Source organism: Parasteatoda tepidariorum, chromosome 2 (genome assembly GCF_982258835.1).
Source record: "Parasteatoda tepidariorum strain Cologne lab strain chromosome 2, Ptep-v5.0, whole genome shotgun sequence".
Lineage (NCBI taxonomy): Eukaryota > Metazoa > Arthropoda > Arachnida > Araneae > Theridiidae > Parasteatoda > Parasteatoda tepidariorum.
In genome coordinates, this window is record NC_141756.1 from 1802405 (window position 1) to 1816519 (window position 14115).

General features: G+C 31.6%; 2 protein-coding genes across 3 annotated transcripts in view; one reads left to right on the plus strand and one right to left on the minus strand.

The window, feature by feature from the left end:
• Positions 1-3545: 3545 nt before the first annotated feature.
• On the minus strand, positions 3546-6418 carry LOC107451966 (cullin-1). The gene has a single exon (XM_043050111.3). The coding sequence runs from the start codon at positions 6179-6181 to the stop codon at positions 3971-3973; it is 2211 nt and encodes a 736-aa protein (XP_042906045.1). The 5' UTR covers positions 6182-6418; the 3' UTR covers positions 3546-3970.
• A 202-nt stretch (positions 6419-6620) lies between these two features.
• Positions 6621-14115, plus strand: part of LOC107451879 (uncharacterized) — a 77405-nt gene continuing 69910 nt past the window's right edge. Inside the window, exons 1-5 of one of the 2 annotated variants that reach the window (XM_043050110.3) lie at positions 6621-6859; positions 8917-8995; positions 10971-11040; positions 11200-11252; positions 11340-11459. In XM_043050110.3, the coding sequence (XP_042906044.2) occupies positions 6787-6859; positions 8917-8995; positions 10971-11040; positions 11200-11252; positions 11340-11459 (395 nt within the window). In that variant the 5' untranslated portion in view covers positions 6621-6786. The remainder of the gene's footprint in view (positions 6860-8916; positions 8996-10970; positions 11041-11199; positions 11253-11339; positions 11460-14115) is intronic. The other variant, XM_043050109.3, reaches the window with a different exon arrangement.

The window sequence follows — 14115 nt, forward strand, 5'->3', positions numbered from 1 at the left end:
TTCGCAAAACATTAAGAAATTTCTACTAGTAAGGAAAATTACTTATTCCACCAGTAAGAAGAGGCTAAATTTTGGCTACTTTCTTTCGAATGAACCGCCATTCCTTAAACCAATCAATTACCAGTTTTTTCACTTCGCATAATTAGGTAAATAGACGCCTTCGTTGTAGGTGGCAGCACAATAACTCAGATAGCTTAGATTTAAAGTTCAAATTTCGTGATGTTTCGGCGCAATTTTTCTTTGTCAAATTTCAAAATATTTCTGTTTTTTTTTTAAATGAAAGATAAGAATATAATCTTAATTTCCAGAGATTAAAAAATTCGATGAGAGAAAAACTACTATGGATAAAAATTGTTTGAAGTTGGATTGAGTTTTTTGAATTTAAAAAATAGTAAAAAATTTTTTTTATTTAATTTCCTCCACATTAATTAAGATATTTTTATTTTCTTTCGTTTCCAAAAAACAGAATGTTATTATCTTGAAAATTGACGATTTTATGTAAGGCTGAACTGTCCATAGAATAACATGGGGGTTGCTTTTCTCCCGATCGAGCGAGCGAACGGCCTTAAAAGGGATTTCTTAGCAGTCCTTTCTTCAATTCTCTTTGTTCATTCTTGTAGTTTAATCACTCTTTCTTTTTCTTCCATTTGTAATTCACTTTTATATGGAGATGATGTTATTACTAGTTTTCTTCTTTCTCTTATCAGTCATTTTTTCTGGGAGCGGTCCTTTTACTTGAGGTACAGGTAGAACACACTTTGGAAGGATGGAAAAGGGTAGCTTAGGTCGATAACAAGAGAGTAATAATCCTAAAACTGCACACATCAGTCTGGTGTCCAACGCCTGGCTGGAGGTTCTTGTTGTTAGATCAGTGATGACAGGCAATGCAAATCTGGGAAGACGTTAAGAGTGTAAGGACTTAACTTATACCAGTTTTGCTAAACCTTTTAATGATAGTTTCTGCAACGGCTGCTCGTGAGTAGACTGTGTTGAACAGTTTTGTAATCTCGTAAATTGTAACGCACCTACCTGGATGGTTGAACAGCCATTTTCGAACTTCTTGTTCATAATACGTGCTCAGTGGAACCATGAAACTGACATCCAGGGGCTGAAGGCGATGAGTTGTATGTGGGGGAAAGGTTAAGATGATTACATTATTTTCTCTTGCCAAATTTACAAGTTCCAAACTTTTGGTGTGACTGTTGATTTGTCCATCAAGCAGCAACAGCACTGGTTTCTTATGCCTAGGGTTGGAAAATTCTACGAACTTTTGAAACCAAACAATGAAGGTTTTAGTGATCCAGCCGGTCTTGTACTGCATTTCAAACGATCCTGGGAAAGTATCATCCATGAGTCTTGGGTTTTCCTTCACAAAATACAAAAATAGGAGGGACGAATACCCCAGCTGCACTGATGAATGTTTCAACAGTAACCAAAACTCCTCATTCGGCTGAAGACAAGCTACCCACTTGCTTTCTGCCTCGTAGACAACACTTTTGAAGGTTGTTTGGCACTGTTAGAATTCCTGTTTCATCAACATTATAAATATCATTTGAAGTAATCTTATGTTTACTTAATAGAGAATTCAAAAAACTGCTTAACTGCAGTGCGATTAAACCATACTCGTGGGTTCTGAATTTCGGAGGCTAAGTTCTTTATGTCTGCCAAGAAATGATTACAACCAACACTTTCCAGCCATTTTTTTTCCTGTGTTAAAATTATGCTTAATATTGTTTCTCTCAGCTAATTCAAATGCTGGCATTCGTATGTCCATTAGAGTTATACCAAATAATCTCTCTTCTAGAGCCAATAGATGCTCATGCATTTTTTCTTGTTCAGAATTGAATACTGTCTCATGTCTGTCCAACTTTTTCACTGCTGCCAATTCAGGGGTCAATGTATTTGTACGAGCCTTTTTTACCTTTCTTTCAATATAGTAATAATATTATAGTAGAAGTTTTAGGCCAACAAATAAGTAGGTGGATAAAACGGGACATAAAAAAACTCGATCCCGTTTTATCCAACTCATAAGTGTCCCGTTTTGCCAAACTCAAACACTTTTCAAAACAAACATGGCTGCTGCCTAAACGTGAAAGAAAAATTAGATTGACTAGACATGAGAATACTCGTTAATAAATGCCTCATCAAATGTAATACTCACCGGAATTGTAACCCCATTTACATACGCAGTACAATCAGAAAAACAAAGCACATAAATGTAGAAAATGGAGTAAAAAAGCTCTGAGACCTACAACTTTCTATCAACTAGTGATCTCGAGACGGGACGCACTGAAAATGATATAATCACAGCCAAATAACAAGTTTCTGTCATCGTCCGCTAGATAGCTGCAATAGTTTGGTCTCTAGGCGGCGTATCCCGTTTTATCCAACTCTCCCCTACAAGAGCTAGCTTTATACCAAGATGCAATTTCCAATTTATCTCTTATATTTAGAATTTGCAAAAGTTGTCAAAACTATTTGCAAAATGCTACATCTTCATAGAAAATGTAGCATATTTGCTTTATGTTCTTGCATTAATTATAATATCACATTAAAATATTATAATATCTCGCCTTCTGCGAACGAATACTTAAGGGTAAGCAAGTAAGTTTTGCGACACACATATTTCACTTAAATTTTTTGACTTGCAACATTCTTGATCCAAAATCATGAAAATAGAGTAGGATCAAGAGAGTGCAAGGTTTACATTGCATAATTGTATGCAAATTTATTGATGAGGAAGACACGAAGCAAATAAGTACGATGGCATGTGATCTCAGACAATCTGAAAACAAACATTAGTATGGAAGTTATTTAAACTTTCAAATAATATACAAAATGACAAAAATAAACTTTTACTATTACATTTAAGAATATACGCAAACCCTCTCTCTAGCCACAGGTTAATCCCAAACAGATGTAAATGAAAAAAACCCAAATATAAACGACTAGTAACGTCTGTGGATTGTCTCATAAAATGTAGTGTTTTAACTCGCACCAATGTGCTTTCTCTGGAGTTTGCGTTATCTATATCAAGATGTCACAATAGGCTGAACCACTTAATGATTTGCTATATATTTCAATAAGTATCCTTAACAGAGTTAGACCCTGTAGACATTTTAGTGCTGAAAAGGTCATTAATAAAGAATTATAAGGGTGGGAACACATCTGATATTTTTAAAACTCTTTGTGTTTTTCATGAAAATAGAGGCAAGTCAAAATGTTTGCCCAGTCGGTACCTTTAGAACTGAAATTTCAAGAGCTGGTATTTATTTATAACAAAATAAATTAAAAAGGAAAATAGAGTTAATTAAATGGCAGCCAATATGGACATCATACCTGGTTGTTATTGGTATATCACCAAGCTGAAGTGTCACTCTTGGGAAATTTCTCATTAAGCTAATTTCTCATAAGGAAATTTCTCATTAGCTGAATAGAAAAGTATATATATATATATATATATATATATACATAAACCAGATTCTTTGAAATCCATAATTCTGAAAAACTAGAATATTTATAAAAATAACATAAAAAACAGCATATAATTTATAAACTAATATATTTTTATTTCTTAATATAAGTCATCAGCTGTACAAGAACTGGAATATAATTTTGAAAATGCCCAATTCCATTTTATAATGAAATGAAAAGATTCAAGACAAACAATTCTTTATACAGAATAAAGGAAAAATTAATCTAGCAACTTTTTTCTATTTTACATCGTAGAAAATAAATAGGATCGATGTGATACTTTAATTTATAATGAACAGATGTCAGTTATTAAACAAAATTTATATAAGAGCGTCATTCACGCAAAGAATAAACATTGCACACTGATCATTTAAATAAAAGCATTCCATGACATGAATAACCAACCAGATTGTAAAGACATAGATGTTATGAATCACAATATGCTATAGATACATTTTTACACAGCTTTTGAATTACATAACAAACAGAAATAAATTTATGCTACATAGCAATAGGAATCTTTTTCAACTCTTTTCAAATATTCTTTTTCAATCAATATATCAATGCATTTTTTTATAACAGGAATTTTAGGATTAAATCTTTGGGACAACTGATTGAGGACCTCCGACAACAGAATGTGGTGTTTGACGACCTTTCGAATTTTCGCTATCCGGACGATAGCAGCTTGAATCAAGAGCTTCCTGTCCTCTTCAACATGCCTATGAACAGTTTCTTGCTCCGATTTAGTTTCAGACTTTATCGGAACGTTGATGTTCACTTTGAGTTTTTTGTTTCGATACGAAAGCGACAGAGAAACTTGAGAACTCGTGTTTACAGTATTACCTTCCTCAATTTTTAGCAATTTCAGCTTTACGAGAGCCTGTAGTACTTGCAGCAGAATGTCTGAACGTATTCCTGTGCTTTCTTCAAGCTGAGAAACAGATAGAGAATCTGAAGAATTAAACTGAAGCAGAACGGCCATTTGAAAGGTTGAAGTCTGAAATGTGTAAGGTTTATCAAAACATTTAGAAACTAATTCTCCTCGAGACATGCCGTGCAGCCAGGTTAGTTTCCTTCCACTATAACGTGTACAGTAAAAATTTGTAAACTGCTGAACACTTTGCTCGAGCTCCTGGGGAAGTGAAAAAGTGAGAGTTTGATGAAAAGGCCATGAAGATGAACTGATAACATTAATGCTGAAGTCAACATCAAGGGGTGGGCCAGAATTTTTAAAGTTTTCATTCAAATCTCTGCTCACACAAACATCTTGAAACATTCGCTGCAATTTAGCGGTATATTCGAATCCACACGCCTCCCGTAGCTTTGCAATCATAATAGTCTCGGCATCGTCATTACCAGAGACACTCATTTGCTGAACAAGTCTTTTAGCCAACATTTTACTATAAAAACTTTGAAATATATCTTTTTCTTCAATGTATTTAAATATAGTCATAGCCTGGTTCAAATTATCCACAATCTCCATCTCTTCAGCATCACGGGGTTTCTTTTTCAATAATAAGTCACAGTATTTTGCTAAAAGTTCAGCTGATTTACTAGAAGATCCACTGCTCTCCGTAACCGAATTTTTGTTAATGAATCTCTCACAAGCCTTATCCAAAGCAGTGGCAAATCCAGCCTCACTTTCAAAAGCAGTGATGACAATCGAATTGAACCTTTGGTGTATTTCGAGAATAGAATTAATATATGTTTTAGGATCGTTCGAATCGTTATATTTCTCGATGGCCTCGAGTCCTTGCTGTGTAACATATTCTTGAAACTGAACCTTTAATTGATCAAGTCCCCCTAAAACCCTATAAAGAAGTTGGTACATACGCTTAAGGTCATCTATTTTATTATAAGATAACAGTGTTTGAAATTCAGAATGAAAAGTTTCCATGTATTTAGATATCACAATATTCTCGAGAATGCGGACGAGGGCTTCGAGTGTGGACTCGTGCAAATATAACTGTGCTCTCCGCTGTTCTTCGAGAAACCAGATTTCGATTTTTTTCATGAACTCAGAGACAGGATTCTTTCTAACAATGGATGCACTTTCAGTAACATAAAAAATTTCCGTTTCAGCGAGGAAAGCTGTTTCAAATGCCTCTTTATACAAGTATAAACTAGGATGCTCAGAGTATGGATCGGAGCAATTAATTCCCATTTCAATATAGGAGTTTAAAGCAATACTGATGAGCCTGGTATTGACAGTTTCCCCATTTCTTTCCTTTTCAATGAGTTTAAGTACAGCACTAGACATTCGTCTTTTTAACGGATCCAACAGATAGTCTCTCCAAGAAACCAGAGCTAAATGATATACCTCTAACACTTCGATTCGACTCTTTTCTCTCTCACGGCGTACCCAATGTCTATTGAGATAAGCACAGACACCACTTAAAACTTTGCTTGAGAAACGATAGTCTTGCCATAATTGCATATAGTGCGTCAGCAGTGGTTCGTCAATAAAGTCGTCACATTTCTCATACACAGATCGGAGATAAGTGCGGAAAAAATTAGTCAATTTCTTATGCAGTTGATTGTTGTTGGATGGGGCACATCCGTAAGTAGCACTTGTGCAGAAATCATACACTAAAGTATATAGTCGTAAATAATCAGATTTTGAAATATCATTAGCATAAATTTGTTCGATACCAGATTTCAAGTCTGCCCACATATCATCCAAGGAATTTTCAGTTCTAGCACACATTATTAAACTTTAAATAGACGCTTCTGAATGAATCATAGAATCGGGTCAATGAATTCGTGAATTAAAACAAAGTGTTAAGTTAATCATGATGATAAGGAAGAAAGTAAATGGACTTGAAGTTTCGAACTGAAGAATATATTTAAGTAGAAATTTAAAAATACAACCAATTATTTACTTTCTAACAGCTTGACACTTACGTCTTCAGAAAAGTACAATAACAATCGTGAAAGGGTGGGTACGGTTAAAACGTCATAGCAGATTCATTTCCTACTTAAAATTCAAAACAAAAGTCACCCTTTAATTTGGAATATATTGTCTTGCAGTCTTTTTTTAAATAAAGATTAAAACTCTTTTACTAGCAATCAAACTTTAATCTATGAAAAAGTTATTGAAAAGGAAATTTTTTTTTTTATATTTACTTAGATTAATAGAAGGTTCTGGCAACAGATCTCCATTGAAATGAAAAGAAGTAAAAAAAAAAAAATTGTTTTCATGTTCTCAATATTTTAAAATGTAAACAAAAAGGACATTTTAATGGGAAATTAAGTATTATTTTTAATAAAAATTAATAAGAAAAAATCTTTAAATTTTCTTAGTATATTACTATGTCTTTAGCAGATAGCTCGACAAGTAAAGCTAATGACTACTTTTCAAGATTGGAAGTCGATGGCGAAGATGGTATTAATTTTTATTTGTAGAAAATGTGTAGCAACTTCTTTTTCTGTTTGCGATTAAATTTTATTTTATAGTTAAATAAAAGTTTTTAGTGGAGATTGATGAGTCCGCATAACTGAATAAGTTATGTTGTGATCATTGAAACTTATAAGCGCTTGCATTTTTTAAAATTTATTTTTATCAAAGCTTACCTTTTTTCGGGGATATTTCCGTGTCCTGATCTGTTGCGCTAACTACAATCGCCAAGGTGCCAAATGGAATTTAAACTTGCAAATTTTTTAGAAAGTAACATGTAGATGTTTGCCCGGGGGTGGCTACGAGTTATACAATTCAAGTTGGTCCCTTTCTGTGATGTTTTTTTAGTTTCTCACAGGCCACTGGTCTGAAGTTGCCAAGATTTGGCGATTATTCTGCAGCAGATCAGGATATGGAAATCTCCCTAATTAGGAAAAGGACCTACTTAGGTCCAGTAATGATTATTCAGCTATTTCTAAGGCTGAAACTAATTCCAGACAAGCCAATACATATCAAGCCAGTGGTTGTGGAAATTTAAGTCTAGCTCCGAAAACAACAGAAAATTTAAGATTCAGATTTAGAACTAAGGGAGTTGCCACTTTCCTTAGTGAAGATCAGTGCTTGCTGTCTTGAAAAGAAATTTCAAGCCTTTTAAGTGCATTATGATGAAGATAAGCAACCGCAAATCTGCACTTATGTACCAGCAACTGATGACTATTCTTGATGTTTTTAATTCATTTGAATAAAGTAAGGGGATTTTTTCATCGAGAAGTTACTGGATTCCGATACTTAAGCAGAGGAGTCAACTGTAATGTTACCGATGTCAGAGTTTTCGCCATGCTCTATTACATTGCTCCAGCTAATCATCTTGCTGTGCTCGACCTCAATCATGATACCTCTGCTCTAAAGATAGAAATTTACTTGTCTTATGCTGACGAACATCTAGTGAGTTCTCAGGCTGCCCTGCAAAAAAATGTAAGACTACTGATATACAACCTGCCATGCCAAAATATCTTGAATTATTCATCATCCAGAAACTATAAGAACTGCTGATGTTCTGAAAAGACTGATTTCAAATTAAGAAATAATTAGGGCTTTTTACTATTCCAAGCAGTAACATCTTAAGCAGAGAGTTAACTCCCAATTCTCAATCTCTTCACTTTTTGTTTTAAAATTAGCTCAGCTTTTTTAGAGCTCAGCTCCTGGTACCCCTATCACCTGTGTAGCACATTTTTATCTTTATAGATTATGTTTTTTAATGAGTGGCATTTTCTTCCAAAAAGAATTTTGATTAGAAATTGTTTGAAAAAAGAATGGAATATTCAAATTAAAGAAATAAAATATTTTGTAAATGTTTTTTTTTTATATAAAAAGTAATTAAAACAATGATTTCTAATATTTTCAAGGATATTATATGAATTTTGGGGGGATGCTTCCTTGTCGGTACCAAACTACACGCCAACTACAATTCCCAAGGTGCTAGAGAAGTTTATTTTAAACTTGCAAAATGTACATATATAAATATATATCTATATATTTTTGCCCTGGGGTATTTATAAATTGAACCCTTCAAGTTAAACTCTGTTTAAGATTTTTTTTTTTTTAAAGTTTCTATTAAGGCATTGCCAGTAAGTTTTTGGTGTAAATACTGCTACATAAATTGTCCCCAAATATTATTAATCACATTTATAATTTTTTCAAACCACTACATATTTTGACAATAGTAGTTGCCGCAAAGATGTATTGATAAGGAAAAGGAATTTGGGAAACAAGTATATTCTAATGTTTGAAAGCTTTATTTTAATATTATGTCTGAGAGAAGTAAGTAGATTAGAATGTAATTTTTTTCAAACTAAAAAAAAAGTTTTTTGTAATCTATGTCTTTTTTCTCCTCAAAATTACAAGGACATTTCCATAACAGAACCAATGTGGCTGATTATCAATGTCTTGTTTTTAAATATTACATTCATATCATAAAATGTCTATTTTATATCTTCATTATAAAGACATCAGACAGTTATGAAGATTTTTTTTTTCTTTTCTAGTTGGTGAATTCATTGACCACTGGGATACTGGTGAACTTTTATTTCTTGCATCTTCAGTTCAAAGGAGTGATAGGAATTGGTATGTTTACATTTTATTTTCCTTTTATTTATTTTTAATAAAACTTTTTGTTCTGTTATGTTATGTGGCTTTATATTTTTACTATTATTTTTTAATATCTTGTTATGTATATTTTAATTTGTAATAAGACTAGATTATTCAGTTCTAATCAATAAAAATATATTTTCCAAGTCTGGCAAAAACCAGTTGTCCAATGCAATGTAATTTTTATACTCCTAGCATTTATTAAAATTAACTGGTTACTTAACTACAAAATCCCCCCCCCCCCCGATTAATATTATTCTGATATTGAATACTGGAGGTACTTATTAGATTCATTTGAGGAAATAATTGCAGTAAAGCAGTACCCTTAACTAAATTGGTAGTTGTTCGAAGTAAATTTACAGTACAGTAATTTCGCAGAGATATGCCGCTGCATTTATAATTTAAAATATTAAATTTTGGTATATGTGGCGTATCTAATGGGGTAGCTCATCCGGTGCTTTTTTTTTACTACTTGAGCTTGAAAATTCTACTTTGTTGAATTGATTCTCCAAAATTTCATTTTTACTCTTCATCTTTTTATCTTTTGCAGTGGTTTATTTTTATAATCAATAATAATTTAAAGAATTACAATGCAGGTGAAAGATAGTTTGCAAGTTTTAATCAAAGAAGCTCTCCCGCAATCACTCAGAATAGTCTCTTACAGGGATCGACAGATGTACTATTTCCCCTTTCTTCTGTTGCAGGTGTAAAGAAGAAAAAAAAAGTGACCGAAAAGTATTCTAGTCATTAGAAATGCTTAAATTTTTTATCTTGAAAGTCAAGTTTATCTCCACTTTCAGCTGAAAGTCAACTTCTTTATTTTTACTCTTGGAAACATACGATTTCAAAATTTAGAGATGTTCGAGTAAAATGATGAAACATAATTAGTGCGTGGATAAAAGAAGAATGCATAAACTGCTTTATTTATTCTATATTATTCTTTATTTTAACAAATTTTAGCTTCTTAATCATTTGATTTATTTCTAACTGGGATATTATAAATTAATTATTAAATAAATAATGCTCTCGCGATCATTTTATGCTTTAATTTTGTGCAAAACGAGATTATTTACTTATTTTTATATCTATTTTTTAAAAATTATTTTTAAGGCTTTTAGCTGTTTACACAAATTACAATAAAGTGACATAGTGCGATTAGTCTATCTAGTACAGTTTTGTGTCTAGTAAGATTCTTTTTGTCAATGTATTATATTCTGATAATCAGGATGTATAGTGTTTTTAGAAAGCACTTGAAGGTGCTCATTTTCGATTTTCATTTTTATTAAAGCACTTATACTTTTTTCATTGTATGTTTTTAAAAAGTGCTGAATATTCCTTTTTTCAAAATGCGATACTTTTTCTTTACTATGTCGGTTTCTGCCACGAATTATGCAAAAAGTGTGGTTTACATAATTCATTCAACCACAATCCATTTCTCTGTATCGTCAGTCCGTAGTATATGAAAGTGCCAATCATTTGATATGTTTGATAAAATACTTGCAGGTCTGCATGTGCATATACTAATCTGGATATGGTGGGAAGGATTCTTACACTCTCATGTGTAACTCAGTTGTAATTTGCAGGAGATTCTTGATTTTTAGGCTTAATTTTTTGCCCTCTGAAATCAAACTGAAAAAGCTTTCAAATTTTTAATGTTTTTCGCGGAGAAAAGCTAAACATTGCCAGAATTTTTTTCCCCAATAGCAAAAGAAAATTTTACTATTTCTCTTGTTAATTTCATTGGTGAAGTGCCATTGTTTTTGTCACTGGCGAACCAATGGCCTACTCGCTTTCTTTCGTTTATAGATCAGTACCTTAATCCTTGCTATTGACTTTGAGATCATTCACTAATTATGTATTATGATGTGGGTCCAGAGAAGTCAACAGTCACAAAGCTTCATCACCTCAAAATTTCCATTATTTTGAAATCCATCTTTCCTTGTTATTTTAGGGTCTCAGTAGCCAGAGGTCTGAAACTTTATGGAGAACAAACACGTCCTTCAGATTTTTATACACCTAAAGTATGTTTTATTTAACTTCTTATGTATAAATTTGAAAAGTAAATGTAATTCTTTCATTGAATATTTTTATAAACAATGTAATTCATCGCTATGAATAAATGAATGTTCTTTTTAAAAATATTAATTGAAAATGTTGATTTTATTTGTTTCCTGATTTAGAATTGTGCTCTGCAGTACACAAAATTACTTAGTGAAATTGATGAAGATTCTAAGTGAGTTCATACATTTTTGTAATAAAATGGTTCAATACAGATTGTCTAAATAAATTCAATAAAAAAATTTTTTTTCTGGTGACATAGAAAAAAATCTGTACCTAGAACAGAGAGGGAAACTTCAGAAGCTATGCTTGTCAAAAACCTAACTGACAAACGATTAAGCGAGCTTGCATGGTTAAATCAGCAAACCAAATCTGCCGCAAAGTAAGTAATATAGTCAGTTTCAAAATAATGTTTCACATTGTTATTAATAAGAATACTAAGCTATATGCTGTTTGAGAAACTGTTTCCTCTAATTTTTATATAAACTAAGAAGGAAAATGATGAAGTCTTCCACTACTTTTTCATAACTATTAAAAGTAAACTCCTAATCTGGACATGATCCGATTTTCAATAGAATTGTTCTTAGAAGTGAGTCATTTTTAAAAAATGAAAATTGTACTCATTTTTTTTAAACCTCATTACCATTTTTTAAAACCCCAGAGATATATTAAAAATTGGTCTTCTCCTGACCTATTTAAAAAGATGCTTGTTTTTTAGAGGTATCAGGGAAGAAGGTTTTAACTAAAGTATAATTACAAATGTACGTTGAAAGTTATTATTAATTTTTTGTATTTTTATCCACCATCGAAGGTACTGTTATTTTACAATATACATTTCCTGATTAGTTCAGAGTATTTAAGGTTATGATTGTGAAGAACAGGGGCTGCTTGAAGTCCTCCCACCTAGGTTGGAATGTAAAGGCGTCCTGTGTGTAATACTCACCTCTATCATGCCTTAATCATGATCTTTTGACTGTTGCCAGAGTACTTTTACTAAACATATTGGAGTATAAATCAACCCCCTGTTTTTTTTTATGTGATAACAAATTTCTGGTATGTCGGGTGTATAGGTGGATCGCTAAAAAAAACCAGGATTAAAATTTTTGAAATTAAAAACAAAAATTTACAAAATTTTTTCAAAATATAAGTGTTTCACAAATTTCTCTCTGGTTGTTCAAATAAATATGCATAACATTATTGAATCTATTACAGATAATGTTCTGGAGTTTTTCATTCAGGGTATCCGCACACCTGGAAAGTCATGAATTTTGGTATTGAACAAAATTTGACATGAAATGTCAGGATTTTAACTATTTTTTTAAGAAAAATCATGGAAAGTCATGGATTAAGGTAGCCGAAAAATCTAATATTTGAAATGGAATTTACCCCCTCCCCCTCCAAATTCATGGTGCTCCGAATATTTTAATTAGCAAAAAAATCCCCATCACGGTCATATTTTATTAAAATATAAAATGTTTTTATCATGTTCTTTAAAAATTATGGTGTTCTTTCAAAAAATGAAAGAAAAAACATCACTTCTAGAGGGAATTATCTTCTAAACTTCTGTGATTTCAGAATTTTTATTTTATCAATTTAAAATTCTTGCTGAAAAAAGCCAGTCGTAGGCGAATTTTTTTAAATTCCGAAATGAGAACGGAAAAGTCTGGAATATTTTTTTTTCTTTCTAAGAAGAGTATCTTTAGAATATAATTCTGCAGAAAAAAAAAGTAAAAAAATTATTTGCTTTTGTATTTTTCAACTGTTTTATTGCTTCAACTCTTTCTTTACTTTGTTTTTTAAATTTAAAATCTATAAATATGAAGATGCAGAGTATAACAGTTTTGGTTACACCTATCATTTCAATTAATGTTATTATAATGCCTTTTTAAATTTATTGTTGTGTTTTTGTCCGAGAAAATATTAACTTTGTTAAGTCGTAAAAAATTCTGGGAATTAAACATAGAAAGTCATGGATTTGAAAATCTAAAATGTGGCAGATACCTTGTTTATTGTAAGTTTTCATTGTCTTATACACTTTGAATTACTCTTAATATCAAGTTTTCTTAATTTTTTCTGATTGTAATTTAAAGTGTTTCTAAAAAACCCTTATGCGTACAGAAAATATGATAAAAGGGAATTCAAAATGACTTGCATATAACTTATTAAAATGAGTTTTTGAAAGGTGTAAATTGATTCATATCTATTTCATTGTTTATAAGGAATCGATATTTCACAATCAACAAATGTCTGACTTAAATGCACGTAAGTCGACTCCCTGATTTTCGCAAAATTTGGGGGTTTCAAAAGCCAGCTCCTACGTTCGTATGCATCGTAATCATGTGGAAACAGAGTTTAGTTGCTGTGATGGAAAAAAAATTCTGAAAAAAACTTTTTTTATTACATTTTAGTTTCCATTTTTAAATGCTTTTCAATTCAATGCCAAATGTGTTGACTACAGAAAAACTTGACCTGATTCCAAAAAGTGTTGAATTTTTCTTGTTTAAAATTTTAATAATTTTAATTGTATTATTAACAATTTATTAATTTTTGAATTTTAATTTGTAAATTTTTGTATAAACGAAGTAAAAATATTTTTGACGTATTTAAGTCTTAAAAACACTTTAAAATGCAGAAGTCCCCTTTGAATGCTTTGCTGTACAAGGATTTTGATAACATTAACTGATTGATAACAATAAGCAAATTGAGAAATTAGATAAATTTACAAATGTATTAATTTTTCCAAGTGGAAACTGAGATTCGACTTATTTTTCGTAATTTATCAGTTTTTTGTTTTAATGTTAAATCAGTTTGCTTTCAGCTATCGTCAAACTCTATGAAAGCAAGCAGGATCGTTAACACACTCATTCTTGGTTCAGATAATTAACCTTCAGATAATAAAACCTCACTTTACATAAAGACATTTCTATTTATCTGTTATTGCATGACCACTCTAGGCTAAAAGAGGGTTCAAACAATGTTGCAGATCCCTCTAAATACACGGTGAATAATTCTTTAGAAGTTTAGAGGATTTTCGGAAA

What these genes read in the sequence shown, in the direction of transcription:
- LOC107451966 (XM_043050111.3), bottom strand. Translation starts at nt 6,181, where the DNA reads ATGTGTGCTAGAACTGAAAATTCCTTGGATGATATGTGGGCAGACTTG.